The sequence below is a fragment of the Acanthaster planci genome, linkage group LG21, assembly GCF_054643075.1.
Source record: "Acanthaster planci isolate LZ-2023a linkage group LG21, COTS_SCS, whole genome shotgun sequence".
Classification (NCBI taxonomy): domain Eukaryota; kingdom Metazoa; phylum Echinodermata; class Asteroidea; order Valvatida; family Acanthasteridae; genus Acanthaster; species Acanthaster planci.
In genome coordinates this window covers 2,641,375-2,660,035 of record NC_141797.1, presented here as the reverse complement: position 1 = coordinate 2,660,035, position 18,661 = coordinate 2,641,375, and the positions used below count along the sequence as shown (strand labels likewise).

The window sequence follows — 18,661 nt, the reverse complement described above, 5'->3', positions numbered from 1 at the left end:
CATGAATTACCCATGCTCCTGATTGGCTTTAATCGGAGCGAACATCCTACATGTACATGTAAGTTACTTTGTTACACCCACTAACGTTTACATGTACATGTACACTTGCTGTTAGGACTATGGTAGCCCTTTGCACTTCTCTTGGGTCAAGTATTCACACTTCTAACTGGTCAATTTCCTCTGACATTGTCTAAATTCAACTTTCCACTTTAAAGGGGTACACTGGAATTTATGCCCACGTATTGTAAGCTGGCAAATATTCCCCCGTGTAGGTGGAGAACGGTTTGTCCACTGTTTGTTGTTTTAGTTGACGGAGTTCTCATTTCAGCCAAGTTTAACTCTTTGCTGCATTCACTGTGGATCTCATTTCAGCTGTGCTGGATTTTGCTGCATTCAGCAGGGTTCTCACTTAAGCTGTGGTCCATTTTCATTGCACGTCACAGGCGTCTCATCTCAGGAGTGTTGTGTTTTTGGTCAATCAACGGAGTGCCTGTTTTGCTCTGTATAATTTTCTTTTCAATCCCTTTCAATTCGCAGATCAGCTGTTTCGTTTAGTTGCATTAACCAAGGCTCTAAATTCAAATGTGTAGAATATTTAAGTTGCATTTTGTTGCATTCGGCATACATGTAGGTCTCATTTCAGCCGAACTTTGTTGCAATCACCTTGGTTGTCAGTTTAGTTGTATCACATTTTGTTGCACCCGGCGGGGTCCTAATTTCGATTGTGCTGCATTTTGTTGCATCTGTCAGGACTCTAATTTCAGTTGCGTTGGATTTTGTTGGATTGAGCTTGAGTCCCATTTCAGTTGGGTGACATTTTTTTTGGATTAAGCATACTGGTACCTGTACATCCAGCTCTCATTTCAGTTGAACTCTGTGTCAATCGCCTTGGTTGTCGTTTTGGTTGCACTGCATTCTGTCGCATCAAGCAGGGTTTCTCATTTCAGTTGTGTTGGATTACGTGCATATGTGTATTTCAGTTGTGTTGCATTTTTGTTGCATTTGGCGGGTTACAGATCAGAGTAAATGCCATACCTACAACTTGGTAACTTACATGGTGTGGTCTCTCCTCCAAGTCGACCAGATGTTCCTCTGTGATGCCGTGTAGGTTACGGTAATACTCAAGGTTGTTCTGCATCACTTCATCATCCTGGTGCCACTGCACGTACGTATAGGCAGCCGCAACCGCTTTCTCATATTCAAAGCTCTGTACAAATGGAACCGAAAGTATTTCATGAAGCTTACATGTAAGTACCTACGCAAGTTTACATACTGTGGAATTATAAATAAACTGAGTTACCCCGAAGCCTCCAAGGGTTTGACACAGTGTACATGTAAATCATGGTTGAGAGGGGACGGGATACATGTATAACCCACATACATGTACACCTGACATAACTGGGGAGGACGATGGACCATTTCATCACTCCCTTACTTTTGAGTGGTGACAAACAAATTTTTTGAAACAATGAAGGAATTCAAATTCACCTGTACAGGATTATAATTAAGAAAGTGATTTGTTTCAACCTTGTGCTCATGTACAGTGTACAATGTATGTACATGGGTGCACATGTAAAGGTTTTTACTCACCAGATCAGCAACGTACATGTACCACGGTACATGTACATTGTACATGTACAGCAAGTCTCAAAATGTCTATATACATGTATACATGTATAATGCACAGTAGTCATGAGCAAAATTCACAACACTATATACATGTAAGACTTAAAGGTTTTCATGGTGAAAGAAACTAGATCTATAGTAAAGATTGCGGTAACACCATGTATTTATCTCTTCTTTGAGTATGTGTGGTTCTGAGAAGAACCGGGGAATAACTCGACGTTTCGAACAGTGTACTCTGTCCGTCTTCAGGAGACATGTACTCTTTGATCAGCAATGTACAAACACTAACATTAACTGGCAACGTCTGTCTCCTTATGAATTAGAGCATGGAGGTAGAATGTACCCCCATGATTAGAGCAAATGACTCTGTGGAACAGAACTTTTGAAACACACCCAGTACAGTATTGTACATGTACATGTTCAAGTACATTTTGTAATGTACACGTATATGTACCATACTGCAAAGCATGACCTACATGTACATGTATGCATGTAATACAAGGTTAACGTGATAAATTATCCACCACAGATCTGCATGTACACATGTAACGCATGTACATGTACCTAATTGTCCTTGTTGATCACAGTGGCGTAAAGTTCTGGGAACTTCTAGCCACACTAACCACAAGAGCCTGTGATCTGGAAGGGGTGTCCTTGTTGACTGTGAAGTGGGTTTGGTTTCAGGAAGTTTTGTGCAACACCAACATGTACAAGCAAATTAATCTTTCCTCTTCTTGACAGCTGAGCCTCCTGTCATCACTTTATCATAAGCTGTGTTTGCACTCAACTTCCCCCACTCCCTGGGTTTTACCCAGAGGATGGTCAAATAAAAAATAGTCCAACGCACGCGACCACTGTCCCCACTTGGACTTTTAACACAGGAAAATGTTAGTGAGACCCCGGGAAAAGTAACACAGCTGGCAATGCAGTGACTTATGAGGGCGCTTTGCATGACGTTTCTGCATTGATTTTCGTCCTTGGACACAGCGTTACCTGTACTGTCGTCACTATCATCTCTAAATGGCGCACTCTTAGCACCAGTTAATCTTCCACCGGTGTCAGTAACAAACTGTGCCAAGATTGCCACCGAAAAAGCTGGCCCACCTACATGTACATGTACATGTACCCGGCCGGGAATAACCGAATGTCAACGGTACATGTACCATTCGAACATGCCTAAAATAGATGACTTCAGAATATTTCGGATACTGTATTTCCGGAAAACTGGAGGAATTCCTCCAGGCTGGGTCACGTGACACTGGGTGATACCGGACCCTTGATTCCTCATCTTAGTTCTGGCCCCAGAAAACAGTATTACTATGCAGATATTTCGGTTAAATTGTAAAAATGCATTCATGTCACAAATTTTGCACAAAAGTTTGTAGTCAATATGCGATACAGGATTGATTTTCCAATAGTAGAGTGGTACAGTACAGCGGTAAGAATTTGAAGAGTGAAACGTACATGTAGTTTATTTTCACCCCCATGCTCCCCTGAGGTAACACCCGAGCTTTGGTCTTGTGGGAAATGGCCTTAAATGCACATGTATACAGTACCGCTATATATACACGTACAGTACATGTACTGTACATTTGTATTTCATCAAGGATATACAAAGGGAAATGGTCAAGTTGTGCACACAACGCGTAACATGTGGTACAAACGCTATGACCGGATGCTTGCCATCAGAGGTTCAAAGCATCCTGTCACCTACATGTATATGCTGACCTACAGCATTACACAAGTACATGTACATGTATGTACATGTAAATTAAACAATACAATGCCATTGTTTAAGGCCAAATAATTATGAGAAGCCATGAATTTCGGCCAATCTACGGTAATTGGAGCCAGACTGTTTTGGGTGGGGGTGGAGTTAAGAGTTGGTGGTGGGATTGGGGGTACGACTGGGCTTGAGGTTAGTGGTGGTGTTGGTGGTGGGGTTGCTGGTGGGGTTGGGGCCAGGATTAGGTGGGGTGGGGTTGGGGTGGGGGTAAGGGTGGTGGTGGGGTTGGGGGTGGGGCTGGGATTGGGGGTAGGGTGAGAGCAGTACCAGTACTCGTACTTTGGGGGGATACACGTACCAATATGTGTTTGTTTACGTACCCAGCTACATGTATGTCCATGCAAACATACATGTGTAAAGTGTACATGTACTTGTACATTTTACATGTTTTAATGATATGGTACATGTACAAGTATACATGTACATAGGTTATACACAACTATGCAGTATATTTTCCCCATGCTCCTAGCCCAAAACACTTCACTTCTGCAGCATGTTATGTACGTAAATGACAAGGTTAATGAAACAGCATGTGTTCATGTACATGTAGCACTGTACATGTAAATACAGTGTACATGTACACTGTAAGTTCCTGTTTGTACAGATTCTTGCATGTTTTTCATATTAATGTAAACCTTTCATCAATTCATACATGTACTAAACTTGACAAATCTAATTCCTTCCTTCCTGAAAAATGTAAAAACTTAAGCTTTAGGGGTCAAAAAGTCAACACTGCTTTCAGTTTCACAGGCACCTACGTACAAAAAAATCTGGAGAAAGAACATAAGAAAAAGAGAGAGAAAAAAAAACAAACCCCCAAACGAGAGGCACGGCAATGGGGATATTAGACCTTTTGGTGGGAAAGGGATTCTCAGCACTCTGGAAAACCGTTTATTTTTTCACATTTTTTTCCCCTCAACATTCGGGATGGATTCAAGTTTTTTAGAAAGGAACAACAAACTTGGCGGGTCAAATGTACGCATGCTGTGCATTGGAGTAAATTTCATATTCGTGATTTTAATGCAGGCAAATGTAACAATTTTGCACCTGGCACATGTGCTGTGGCAAAAATGCGTACTGTGCGTGCTGTTTTGACGAATAGACGAAATTCATACCAATTTTGGCATTTTCACGAACAGACAAAAGTGCTTGTTGCAAAACAAACAATTTTAACTGATTTCTATGTATATTATTTTGTAGTTTTGTGTCATTGAAGACCCTTCCTTCATGGAGTAGCATAGGTGAAGTCCAGTGTTTGATTTGCCTTGTATCGCATTACATTTTGCGATGCAATATTGACCAAATAGTACGCACTTTCTAAACTAAATGGCACATTGTGCAATGCAAAATGCAGAGGGCTCCATACTGTAACACACTTGATTCAATCTACACATACATGTACAGTGGGGCACATTATCCTCGAGTCGACAAGGGACTGACTTTATTGGATTCCACACAACTCGTGTTCACTTGAGATTGCCAAAGTAGGGAACCAGTGACGCTTATACACATTTCGCATGAATGGCGCAGCATACATGTAGCCGGCTCCGGACACAGTGTGCATGCAGCATGTACTGGTACATGTACGGTACTTGACGGTGGACTAACAACACGCAGTCGTCGTTTCATGTTTCTCTGAACGTGTCAAATGGAAGCTGAAATTGGTGCAAATGTAAAATGTATTAATAGAAGAATGAAAAACATGTTCAACTTACACGTACATTGGCTAGAATAAAAAAGTGATGGATGTTTCCTTTTGGACTAACATTACTTCCGCTTTACATGTACATGTACATGTACAAAAAATGTACATGTACATGTAGGCTTAGCATGGAGGTATACACATGCATGTAGGTTTTCCCAAATAAAGTTTTTTTAACAAGGGATTAGGCAAGAAGTCAAGTGAATGTCGAAGTTTGCAATGTTAGGGAACTCTAACAATTTATGTACTATCTGATGGCACACTACCAAATGTGCTTTACTGTGCACACGTGTACCATGCATACAATTTACAAGTGCTTTGGCACACTTCATGTACACTGTACATGTTTGTATGCACTGTGCTTTATAGGGCACAGTGTATCACCAGATTGTACGAGTACAAGTGTTTAGAGTCCCCTAACATTACGCATTTTGACTTTTATAATAAAAATAATAATAAACCGTACTTAAATACCGGTTGCACCTCTCACCTGACTTGTTGCCGAATCCCTCGTTGAAAAAACTTCATTCTGTTAAATACTTGTACTATAACCTTCCTAATACATCCTGTTGAGCCTGCTGAACATGCAGTGTTATGAAATTCCATCGGAAATTTAAAAAGGTGGCGTCCGCAAAGTTGGGCAAGAGATCAGCTGAGTGGGCCCCAATCATGCCAATATGGCACACTTCACAAAATTCCCATGCACTCAAATAAACAATATGAAATTCTATGCAATTGATAAAGTTTGCTAAATTATCATTAGCTCTACTTAACCACCAGTTCGTTAGAACTTTATTCTCCTCTTTCCTGGCACATTTTTAAAAAGTTCGTTTTGGACTACAGGAAAAAATGAAAACAATTGAGCCAAAACAAATTTCTTCATAACTGTGTCCTGTTTGTACATTTACATGTAGTGGGTCAAGATTTTTGTAGAATCAAGATTTTTGAATCAGACTTTCCGATTCCACTAATAATGAAATTTGAGATAAAATTATTTCTTCGGCAAGGCACTAGCTACCGGTAGGCCCAAAAATCAGAGTGCACCACAGTAGGGTATACATGTACATGTACATCAACATACCGTACATGTATTCTTTCTGCAAGTAAGCCATCACCAGCCACCCCAGAAAGCCAACACAAGTGTTCAAACTTTTGCAAGCAAATAAGGGCCAGATTCTTTCAACATGCAATGTAATTTACATGTAGTTCATCTGAAAAACGGGGTAGCATACTCAGGTGTGTTTAGCCGTTGACGTTCATCATGTAACCATGGTAACAGATCCCGTGGGCAGGTACCTGTATTTTACCGCTAGTTTTAGGTACAGTGTACTTTACACCTACTTTGCCCCCTTTAAAAATTTTCCGGCCCCAGACAGAGAGCCCACTTGCTCTGAAAATTATCTGTAAGACCGTTGTTGAAGACTTTGTTTTCCTGTTTTCTTTTTCATGGATATTCAGTGATTTCATGCAAAATGTACAGGCATATTGTGGAAAAACTACTTCACAAAATTAGGCTATTGCTAGGCAAAGTATTGCAAAGCAGTTTTTGCTATGCAAATGTTTTGAGAAAATCGAATACCGGTTATATTTGTCCAAGGAATACCAAATACAGAAAATGGACATTTGAATAATAGACCTACTTCAAATGGGATTTTCTCAAACCCAGATTTTACTCTTGATCGAGACTTTTGTCTCTTCTTGGAAATGGTGACAATGTGTCACTGAATCAAGACCTGTTTGAACCTGGATTTGAATGAAACTAGAAAACTCAGAAAGTTAACATTCCTGCATATACACGTACATGTAGCACACCATATTCTCCAAAAGCACTATGTGCACAGTGCGCAAACTACAGCAATTGGTGGTGATCCAGTGTGGGTGCCGAATCTTCTATGAAAACCAACAAAACTCAGCTTGACAGCTCTTGGCTGTAGTTCACACATTAAAGAGGTTAGTCAGACAGGTGCAAAAGTGGAGACAGGAAGCGTAAATGATACAATGTAACAAATGCAGGAAGTCAATTGCTTCACCCTGAAGAATCATACACTATTACACATGTAGATCGGGTCATGGAGGAAGACGCGGACAGACTCCCAGATGGGAAATTGTAACATTTGAACTGTCTGCGACTAAATGACACACGGGAATAGCACACAGTCATCACGCACCTGGTATCAAAAACTCAGGGTAGTGGAGTCACACTGGAGTGGTAACGTTACTGACTTTGGACTTGCCTTGGAAAACTCTCACTTGTGACTGTCACTTGACTTGGGAGAGATCGAGTGAGATTTGAGATTGACTCAGCTTGAGCAAACTTGCCTCACCCAACATCGTCAAGACTCAGTGTTGCTGAGTCAGGCTTTACCAGCCACAATATTGTTGCCCTGAAACTTTGACTTGGGAAAATGACCTCAACTTGTGACTTGACTTGGAAGAAGGTATATTTGAACAAGAAAAGACTTGAGCAAATTTGACATGACATTATTCTCTTCTTAAACCCTCCTTTTGCTGTGACAATCATAGACAGTCCAAAGTTCCTTCCACTTCTCACTTGACTGCTTTTGACTGATAGGACTCGGTGCAGATTGCATCTTTGTGAACAATGTACATAGCTTTGACATACATGTACATGTAGGCATGTGCAAAAGCAAACCTTTTCTTTTCATTTAAATGTCAAAAAGGGCAGACAAGGCATGTTATAGGAAATATCACAGTGAATAACGGACATATCAGAAAAAGTGTACCAGATGTACATGTACATTTGTACACACACCATGTCTATTATGATGTCAGATACCTTGAAAAACAGACTTTGGACCAAAAAAAAATGGAAAAAGATGACTTGAACGATGTACATACATGTAGGCAAAAGTAACTTGACTTTACTTGTAGAAAACCAAAAGACTTGCTCGTAGTTTAACAACTTTCTGTATGCAACATGACTGAACATTGGTAAAAGTTAAGCAGCCAGAACTTTGCATTCATAAAAACACGAAAGGTACACATGTGCTTAGTTATGCACACTATTTTGAACCCTGTAAGATGGGATACGGTTAAGTTTATGCTCCTTGATCATCCATGGATAATGCTAAGAGTTCCATATGCATCTCTACAAGTACATGTATGGTACATACCATAGGTGTAAAATAACATGTCTACCACCACAACTGGTCACAAATAAACTTCTCATTCTGCATTCACAGGGGATGAGAACCTGGGGCTGGATTTTCAATAACAGGCAAAGTTCTGTTCTTCCTCTTTCAGTAACCCCTGCCATCAATAACTCAAAGAATGACATCGAAACTAAACAGTTTTATAGCAACGTTGAAAGTCCACTGAGAGTGTGCAGTGAATTGGTGGAGCAGGTCTGGACAGAAGAGCCATTCAACCTAGCCTGACCCAGGTTCAAGTTGGGGGCAAATGTCAATCAAAACTGAACCCGGTAGACTTTCTACAGTGTATAATCACAAAATTTGTAGAAAAATTCCAATATATATGTAATAATGAGCATGTAACTGTGGTGGAAACATGAATCTCAAGTTAGTAACAAAGATTTACAATTTGAGCTTTTTGTCTGGTTGAAGTGCAATTGTACTGGTAAATGTTACCCCCCACCAGTAACCCAAAGCCACTTTATGAAAATGGAGAATTCCTCTCTCAGTCTCTCTAATGTACATGTACAGTATATGGCCAAAAAAAAACAAAAAAGAAAATCAAATCTAAACCCAAAAACCTCAGCGTTGGGTTGGGGGGAATTGAGCCATGCCCCTCTCCAGGGTATTTTTTCCCACCAATGTTACCAGTGCATACTGTGTACATGTGCAAAAATGATGACCCAAGAAAATTTATAGCCTCACACATCAGACAGATTACATAAAGAAATTACTGTAATGACTGTCTCCCTCACAAAAGCCCACCCCCCCCAAAAAAACACTCAAAAATTGCCTCAGTCTGGTCCTTGCCATCCCAACTACTGGTACATGTACATTACACCTGTATATAATATACATGTACAATGTATATGTACATGCATGTATACCACTTTGGTCTGCTTGCATAATAATGAACAATTCTGAAGACAGTGATCAACGTGGACTCATCACCAATCAGTAACACATTGCACCTTGAGTGGGTTGACTATGGTGGCCCTGGAGGGACACTGCCAATTGTCAATATTGTGCGGGGTATCCCGGGGTTAGGATTTGCCATTACCCCCGAGACAACCCAGAGATTTGGTAGTGGGAAAGGGGTATTAGTTGGTGCGCATGCACACTACATATGCAGCAAGGTATGAGACGGAGAGAACCCCCCCTGCTTTGTGTTGGTCATTGTCTCGCAGGAATCTGGGAAATTCCTTTCAGACATCTTGGGGGAGATGTGTTAAGTAACAATAGTCTGGTATGTGTATAGGGATTAGACATGTTTGGGGGGGTACCCCTCGGTCTCATTTCTTGCTGGGTATAGCACACTGAATCCCACTGCAGTGTCTGAAGCCAGTAAAATGGATCTTGACTCAGGGCAATGGACCTCAAAAGTATTCAATCAACATCAAGCTCAGATAAAGTTGTTTGCCCCTCATTTCCCTACCAATTATAATTTAAACACTCAAAGTTCCTCTTGATAACTTCCAAACTATAAAAATTTATTTTCTGCCATATTTTTGCCCGTCTTTCTGACGTACCTCCAAAGTAACAGAGTCAGAAGTTGGATGTGAAGCCAACATTTTAGAGGTATTTCTTCAGTTTTGCCGAGTTTTCCCTGACATTTCTGTACTTGTGAATAGTAAGGAATATCATGAACGCTCTAATGAGAAAGTATCATGCGAGAAGGAAACCTTATGGATGAGAACAGAAAGTTTTTGTTTGTGCCTTTTCGTCGGACAATTTGATGTGATTACACATTGGTGCAATGCAGTAGGCCAACTCGTACCCAAATGCACTCGTATCCAGGGATATGTACGTGTATGTGTGCACGATGCCCAAAATCCTTACATCTCATTTTGACCGCTGCCAAACTCAGTGCGTAAATTTGAACCCGCATGAAAAATGCATCGCATTTCAGACAAATGACTCTCGATTTTGAAAAAAATGAGCTGATACCGGTGGATACCGGTACAAAAAAAATTTCAGTCTTCCAGACAGTATCACCGATGATCTGAGGGGAATTCGACAAAAGTGTGAAAAAAGGGCACCAAGTAAGGTAAAAAACATGGAAAATGACGAAAATGGGTCCCAATAAAGTACGGAGTGAATTTAAAAAAAAAACGCTTTTCTTCCTTTAAGTAACAACCTTTTTTGTACATGAGTTCCTAGTCTCTCATGTGGCATCAAGATTATTTGAAAGTAAACTCAGCAAAATTGTGAAACTGGACACAAAGCTATGTAAAAAAATCTTCATACTTTGTCGTAAAATTGACATTTTCCACTTTCTTTGATTATTTTCCGGTGATCTTTCTTACCAGAAGCTATTAAATATCACCATTTAACAGACTCTTGGCAATATATTCACTCAAGGTCTTCAAGGGAAATGGCAGGACAAATCCGTCACATGGGTCACCGACAATATGCGTCGTCTGCTAAAATAATTTTTCAGGTCAACGACCATACCGGTATGCCACTATTGCGCGTATACGAATACACAAACTAAATGCATGCACAGTCTATGGGGAGCGAACATAAGTGATCCCAGTAAGAACTGGATGTACATGTTTACCTTTTCTTCTTTTTTTTTTTCATTTCACTTTGACGTAGAGATGCATGTATGTAATGTACCTGTACACGATGTAAAAGCTCTTCCTGAAAATTACGGTCATCCCTGACCCCTGCATGTCTGCGCCAGCCCAGTGCCATCCTTCCAAAGTTTATTTGGAAAACATGATTTACACATGTAGTCCATATATTTCAGTCGGGCCCATTCCGGAAACCATTGTTGTAAAAGGGGGTCTCGTAAAATGTTATGACAGCTGACACTTCAGGAAACTCTTGGCCAGGCTGGGATGTTATGACTCAGTGGATTAAGTGGATTAGGAGGCCATAAAAACAGGCCAATCTGAAGTGAATTGGTGGTAAAAGCTTCAGGAATCCATGCCGTTGCAGCAGATTGCACATGGCCGTATGAACTTGATCTTGATCCTATTCCTTGGCCAATGACAGTGGCTTTATTTTATGGTCCACTTCTTGGATATTTCCAGCATTTTCTTGATCCCACTGCTGTAAACCAGTCTTGGTTATGACGGTGTGGATGATCATGGTTGTACAATGTATGTACATGTACTGGTGTATGTCCTTAACCACGGTGGTATTTATAATTCTCTGGCCTATGGTGGAGTACACTCTGTCTGTCGCTCGGAAACTTCGGCGTGTCTTGTCCAACAGCGTCAGTCGTAGACAAACTACTTTTTTACGTCAGATTTTCTTGGCCCAAGGTGATGCTCACTGCAGTCAGTCCCCTTGGGACTCGGCAAATTGTGGGGGCACTAGTCACCCTTGGTCTTGTTACCTTTAGCTGGCGCAGTATTCATTTCAGTTCAGGCTCAGGGGTGCTGCGGGAGCGTTGTTGTGCGTTGTTGCCATGTCAGTTTCTGCTACACTCACAGCAATATTAATGTCTCGGCAAGCATTATGGTTGTTAGGCCCCACCCCTACAAAACTCCAAACCCTGGGTGATCCCCTTCCCCAGTGGTACCTCCTGTACATGTTATCTTGGGGGGGCCAGATGTCAGCAGACATATGTACAGTGTAGGGCATGGCCTGCATGTGTTCGGGGGGGGTGTACTCACTCAGACATCAATTCCAGCTAATCAACCTATTGGAGGGGGGGCTATCTTTATTCCAGCCTCAATTCTCCAAATAACTCCAATTCATAATTGTACCTTTCGATCCTAACTTGGTGTGGCACAGCACAGTTAATTATTCCCTCATTAGGCTTAAGGCTAATTGTTGACATGCTTGGTTGGGCCAGTTACTGGCCAATTAGCAATTGGGAGCCAATTCACCAAGTAGCCACACTTAAACATGCCACGTCTTTAAATGCCAGTTACCGTGTTCTTATACAGTGTATTTTGCCTTGTTTGGTTGTAACATGTTTTGATGGAAGTTTTCATACCACAATGTACAAATTAATCTTCTCCGGCCCCAATTGTACAAACTTATAGCTATATGTACCGTACCTTGTTTGATTTACCTGTATATGCCAGATGGCTAATGTTTCATTGCTCGGTGACAGTATGGCTGAAACACACCAAAAACCTTTGTCTGAGTCCTCTCAACCTCTCTAGGGCCAATCCAATGTTGCTTTAGATTGTTACATGTAAATCAATATCCCAGACTGTTTTAGCTCTCAACATCACAATCACTCACAAACTACTTTAGTACATGCCATGTGCATGTAGTACTTGATTTGAAAAGCTAGATAATGGAATAACATGTAGCATTCTATGCCTGTACAGTCAGCATACATGTACATTTGTACATGTAATGTACATCTGGTCAGTGCATCCTTCACTCCATGCCTGAGTGACTTCAGACACCTTAACCGGCTGAACCGGCATCACTCCAGCTTGTATCCTGAAGACAAGCAGAGCACGCTGTTCAATACATCCAGCCCTTTTCTCACTGCAGCTCTTCACAGAGCCAATAACTTCTTCCTCAAAGAGATGGCTTCCATGATGCGCCCTCCAAACCCTGTCTGTTTACTCCATTCTGATTTCATGAATTTGAACACTTGACCACGACAAAAATTTCTGAGCCTTTTTTCACATTTTAACATTTACGTTTTACCTGTGGTTGGGTTGCATCGTCCCCAATGCTGCCAAAAAAATAGCCTAGTTTTTTAAATTAAAAGGACCCTGGAAAGTTTGGGTTAACTGTGTGGTTACTGCGGTTAGTGTCAAGAAGGATGTGAAATAAGATTGACTTTGGAAAGCTACCGGTAAATACAAAATACATGCAACATAATAAACCACAACCAAACTTCATGGTTTCGAGCATCTGAATTTAAATATTATGCCTGATTACACTGCACTTCCAACCTCACCTTCAAAGGTGCAGGCAACAACCTGTGAAATGACGTTACAATAGACAGAAACCACTGTATTTGCTGACAATAGGCACAACATACATGCATGTAGGGGGGGTGTTAAACACTATTGCACTGGAATCGGTTCCTACATAGCTAAAACCTGTTGCTTCGTCTCACTGAAATTTCTACACATGTACATGTATACATGTACATACATGTACATGTATGTACAAAGTAATTTTGACAGCACATATACATGTACATGCATGTATTGATTGAACTTGTTAAACTAGAAAATGGACAATTCAACCATAAATTAAAGACCACCTACATTGTGTAACAACACAACAATTATTTTGGCAACATTTGAAACAGGACCAACCCGAGTACCATACAGTGTCAATGAATGTCTCAAAAGCTGTGCAAACACGCAGTTCATAGGACAGGGTGTACATTACTTTCTGATCGCGTGCCAGCCAGTTTCAGCAAAGCTAATCAACCATGTCAGTGCAAAACAAGTTCTTCCTGAGCTGCCCCATGCCAAACTGTACAAACATGTACACTGTACACGTTCATGTACCGATAGTTACATGTGCATGTCAGCCAAGCACAGATTATTACATGCATATGGATGAACGATCACAAACACATTATTGTACATGTACATATACATGTACACTGTACATGTAATGCAGCACATTTTCTTTTGATGATTAACTGCAGCTGCAGTGTAGGGGGGCCAAGATTAGAATCCATCATTTAAGGATCCGGTTTATTTGGAAAAGTTACACGTCTCACCCAGGCAACCAACTGGTGATTCACTCCAATTTAAAGATCATCGAACTGATAACGCCACCGACAGACGTTGCTCCCATCATGTCGCCTGCGTCAATCCTCCATTACAATCATGCAACCAACTCTCCCAGCAGCATGAAGCTGCTCAAAATTATCAGAAATTAACGCAGGGTCAATAACGTGTGGCGCAGCCAATTACAAGCAAAAGGTTGTTGAGTACGTTACACCCACCAAACGTGCTGAGTTTCATCCACCCATAAGGCATGTTTCTATTGGACTTTTTCTTCCAAGGGCACGCGGAACAAAAAGCAACAGAAATCTTACAATTCAAAAAGTAAATTATTCATTAAAAAATTTAAAAGGAATAGAAATTTTCAACAGGGCAAGAAGTCCTGAGTGTTTGTCTCTTAAATTTTGCTCAATCATAGCTGGAGATACATGTACTCCTAGACGTGAGAAGCTACATATATGCATTATAGTATTGCAACATGTAATGGACTGTTCATTAACAATTTGCTGATCGGTACGTCCGAATATTGAGATATTCGATCAAATTGAAGGTCGAATATTTTAATAGTGAATTATTCGAATTGACTCAGCCCCACATACTGGTACATGTACATGGATACTGTATGGTACATTGTGATTTAATGCACAAGTTACAACCCAAGTGAGCAACCTTGAACCTGTAACATGTATGTAAGACAGAAACCTCCATGTACATGTACATGTAAGGCCCACATGTACCAGTATGTACATGTACATATACATCCACATGACCACTCGGCACTTGTTATTCACTGTTATTAGGTAGGTTCTGATGCTACATGTATCACACTGTGGTTTAAATCTACTCCCCAAATTAGTTTTAATTCGCCCCAGGTGTGTTCACAAAATATACTACTGACCTTAGCCCACTGCAATTTTTCACACCATGGGAGAGATTAACAACAAGTACACATGTGATGTCCATGTACCAGTACACACACGAACCATGTGAACTGGTAGCGAGGCTACTGTAGATCCCAGAATTGAGCTTGTTTCCTGTTTCTGTACGATGTTCTGTACCGGTACCTACCCTATTTGGAATTCGACCATGCAACCCTACAGTACTTGGAGGAGGTGGAATTTGGGAAATGTGAAATAAGCTACCAAAATAATAGAAACCAATTTAACGACAATAATGTAATATCAAATCAGTGCTCTGGAATATGTGATTGCCGAGCTTTCGGTAACTGAGTACCTTCTCCAGGGAACTGAATCTGCTTGCCCTGAAGAAGGTACTCAGTTACCGAAAGCTCGGCAATCACATCTTTCAGAGCATTGATTTGATATTCTATTCTTGTCAATATTCTGATCACGGTGCTACGCAGCCCTTCCATATTTCTCTGACATAGAAAACAATTTAAGTACTGTTGTACCATGTGTGTCTGCATACATGTATTTGTACAATTTCACAGACGAGTACCCTTTCAAGCGTTGTTCATTTTATTTGAAATGATGCCACCTGACCTGTCTATTTTGTCATTTTAACCTGCTACTACACTGAAAGAGTGCCCCCAAACCCCCCAAATCCTAAAGTTGCCCTGTTCTCAAGTGTCATGCAATTGGAAGCAGAATATTTTGGGGCCTAATCTAATGGAATTCAGCATCTACGTGTATTTGAGATGAAAGCACGGCTTATTGAACAGCTTAACAGTCTGAAACATTCAAAACAGTAGAAATGTTAATAGAAACATGGGCAAATCAAACTTGAATTGGAGCTTCAGAAGTCAATGGATATGAAGGGCCATACATGTACATGTACTGTGCATTAACTGCTGAACAAGTTACCAGTTGCCCAACCAAAATACTCAATCACACAGAAGTTGACAGAAATGGGTGTTCAAGTGTAACGTGATTCTTTTTATTCCAAACAATTAAGACCTTACATAACGGTGCGCTGACTTTTAACCCATAAGCTTAACTACACGTTAGCCTTGACATCTGTCTTCAGGCCAAGTAAAATTGTGACCCACTCACTCTGTAGAAATGAGTTTCAAGTCACCAGAGCCACTTTTTGAGTTTTCATTCGCAGTTGGAAGCAAATTGAGTTTTTTGGTTTTGATGTACCACTCCGTTTGGCATCCTGATGAAAGTGGATACTCCATGGTGAAAAATGCTGTGGGTTCCTACTGAATTTACACTGTGCAAAATTATTCTAAAGGACTTTTAAGTAGCTCTGGCAACTTAAGACTCATTTTCACAGGGTGGGTCACAATTTTTCTTATCAAAAAAGTATCATTATGGTTTTTCTAAAAGTTAAGGAAGAGGGCCTTTTTTTTTTTTTCAAGATGGCTGCTGAGCTAAGGGAGGTCTGATTGGGCAAGATCAACCCCATAGCAACGTGTGTTTCGATTGTTGTTTACAAACAAAACAACCAAGTAACGGTATAGTACCCAGCACATCAGTAGTCTGAGTACGGTACCTACCGTCGGCTTTAGATTTGGTAAATGATACTTATGAAACGCTTTGCTTTTGGTGGGTGCCATGTTTGTTGATTTAATGTACCCACTATAGGTCACGTGACTTAACAGGCGCAATCGGTCTATTCCAGAAATTAGGGGTCCATTTTTTTCTGTGTCCCTGTCACATCTACATGATGTAACATATGATTTTGTAAGCTCAAAACACAGTGATGAATTAATGCAAATTACCAGCCAAATAGCAACAGTTCAATTCAATAGAAATCAATTCCGGTGATATTTCCATGTCAAATAACAAACATCAGGTGTAACAGGGACTTAAGAATCTCACACTTTTTGACCCCTAATTTCTGGAATTACCTACAGTCCAAGGTCCAAGTTAGTGGAACTCCATGTTGTCTAAGCCTATACGCTTCAATATTTTCCCTGCTAAATTTCACATTTCAGGATGTTATCACTTCCTCATGGTTAACAAATAACAGTGAGGGAAAATCAGTGATGTCTGGAAATTTACAGAAGCAAGGTAAACAATCTTTACCCCCCCCCGCATCCATCAATCCCTCCCCATCTTTCCCTCCCAATTAATCATGCACACGATTGCAATCCTGTGCGCCAAACAAAAGCAAGAAAATAAATGTGCAAGCAGCTGCCTGCATTTCGTGGCTACATCGCCTACCTTGTAATAAGCAAACTGCAAATAACTATAAGGCATCCGGCTCAGGAACTTGTCCGTCAAATCATTGTCGATGAGCTGCGGACGGTTGCCCAACTTGTCGAATTTACACTTTCGGACGCAGTTGGCCTTCAGGAACAGTCCCTGGAAGTACTGCATCTCCGTCAATAAATTTTCCTCGTCCTTCTGCGAGCTGGAGGCACGCGTACGGGTGACATTCGAGCATTTCAGGCGGCATTCTACCAGACTAGATCGGTAGAAATTGAACTCTTCCAAGGCTTTCTCCAGGTAGTAAATGGTGTCTTCCCAGTCCTCCTTGTTGTAGGAGTCCATACCACTCTGATACCACTCGTCGTAAGTCGTGGTTGGGGTTGTGTTTTCCTCCGTCTCGCTCTCTGCCGTCTGAATGAAAGTCTTGGCCACAAAGAGGAGGAAAACCAGCGAGATTAGCGTGAGAAGTTGAGCCATGACGACAGCTAGTTGCATTACCTACCGAAAAGGACAGGCAGAGACCACAGCTGTAGCTCGCTGTGCTGATATGGAAGCACATGGAGGCAAAACTTCAACGTGTCAAGTTTTCTGTGTACGTGTCAACGTCCGTTCGCTCGGCGCGTGCCTGGAAATATCCGTAGTGTAAATAACCTTGAGGGTTTTCCAAACATCGTCCTCTAACCGGCCACATGTGTATTTTTATCGTTCTGACTTTGGCATTTTTAGCTTGAAAGGGACTTTATTTAGCTAAAATGTATTAACTATACATAGAAAAATTTTAAAAGATGTAGGTTTTTCAGTGTGGGCTTAATACGCCAACAAAGCAGTTTCAATGTCAGAGATGAAGCCATACATTTAGCGAAGTCTACATTTAGAAAAAGAAACCTTGACTCCTTGCAGCAGCGTGGCGGTCCACACTAGTCTGATAATAAGCCGTTTCGTTTTTCCTTTGAGAGTGTAGTCTAAAATGATTCCAGAGCAAATTTGATGCTTTGAACCTCAAATTCGACAAAATGTATTACTCCTGTTGTACTATCTTAAAAACAGCTTTACATGGCAACATAGGTTTCAAAATGAGCCTGCGTACGCTGAATTTGTTTTCCTGGAAACTGAGGAAATCAAAGTTTGTCAATGGGTGGCTGGAAATAACTTTCAGATGTGCACAGAGCTAGAGGGCGGACTTTCAATCAATTAATGGCAGGTTGCAGTTTTTTTGAGGGAGCGCGCGTGAGCCGGTGGTAGTGTGCGTGCCCGGGGTGTCTCTGAGCTTGGAAGAAAGTTCTCCCACAGAGCACGAAAAAAGTTATCATCACGATGCACTTAAAGAAAGAACAAACACAAATCATCAAACAGCAGAAAGTTTTCTTTTCTTTGTTTTTATATTTTTTTTCCTAAGCAGGTAGCATCTTTAATTAAGCAAGAAATCCTACTTGGAAATGGTAAGAAGATTAACATAATCACTTAGCCCTTCAATCCCATGGGGGGGGACAGAAATCAGATTTCCAGTGCTGTGTAAGAAACAATTTCGTCAGAAATATGGGAAATACATTAACTTACAGAAATTTTTTATTCACGATGTCACAAATTATTGTTTTAAATTTTAA

At 40.8% G+C, this 18,661-nt stretch overlaps 1 protein-coding gene across 2 annotated transcripts in view; it reads right to left on the bottom strand.

Annotated features, from left to right (window-relative positions):
• LOC110983136 (prolyl 3-hydroxylase 1-like) overlaps positions 1-17,745 on the bottom strand; it is a 42,061-nt gene extending 24,316 nt beyond the window's left edge. Inside the window, exons 1-2 of one of the 2 annotated variants that reach the window (XM_087130977.1) lie at positions 17,070-17,745; positions 1,055-1,207 (exon numbers count right to left, since the gene is read on the bottom strand). In XM_087130977.1, coding sequence (XP_086987103.1) covers positions 1,055-1,207; positions 17,070-17,552 — 636 coding nt within the window. In that variant the 5' untranslated portion in view covers positions 17,553-17,745. Of the gene's footprint in view, positions 1-1,054; positions 1,208-8,248; positions 8,424-17,069 lie in introns of those variants that run through there. The other variant, XM_087130978.1, reaches the window with a different exon arrangement.
• Between the last annotated feature and the right edge of the window lie 916 nt (positions 17,746-18,661).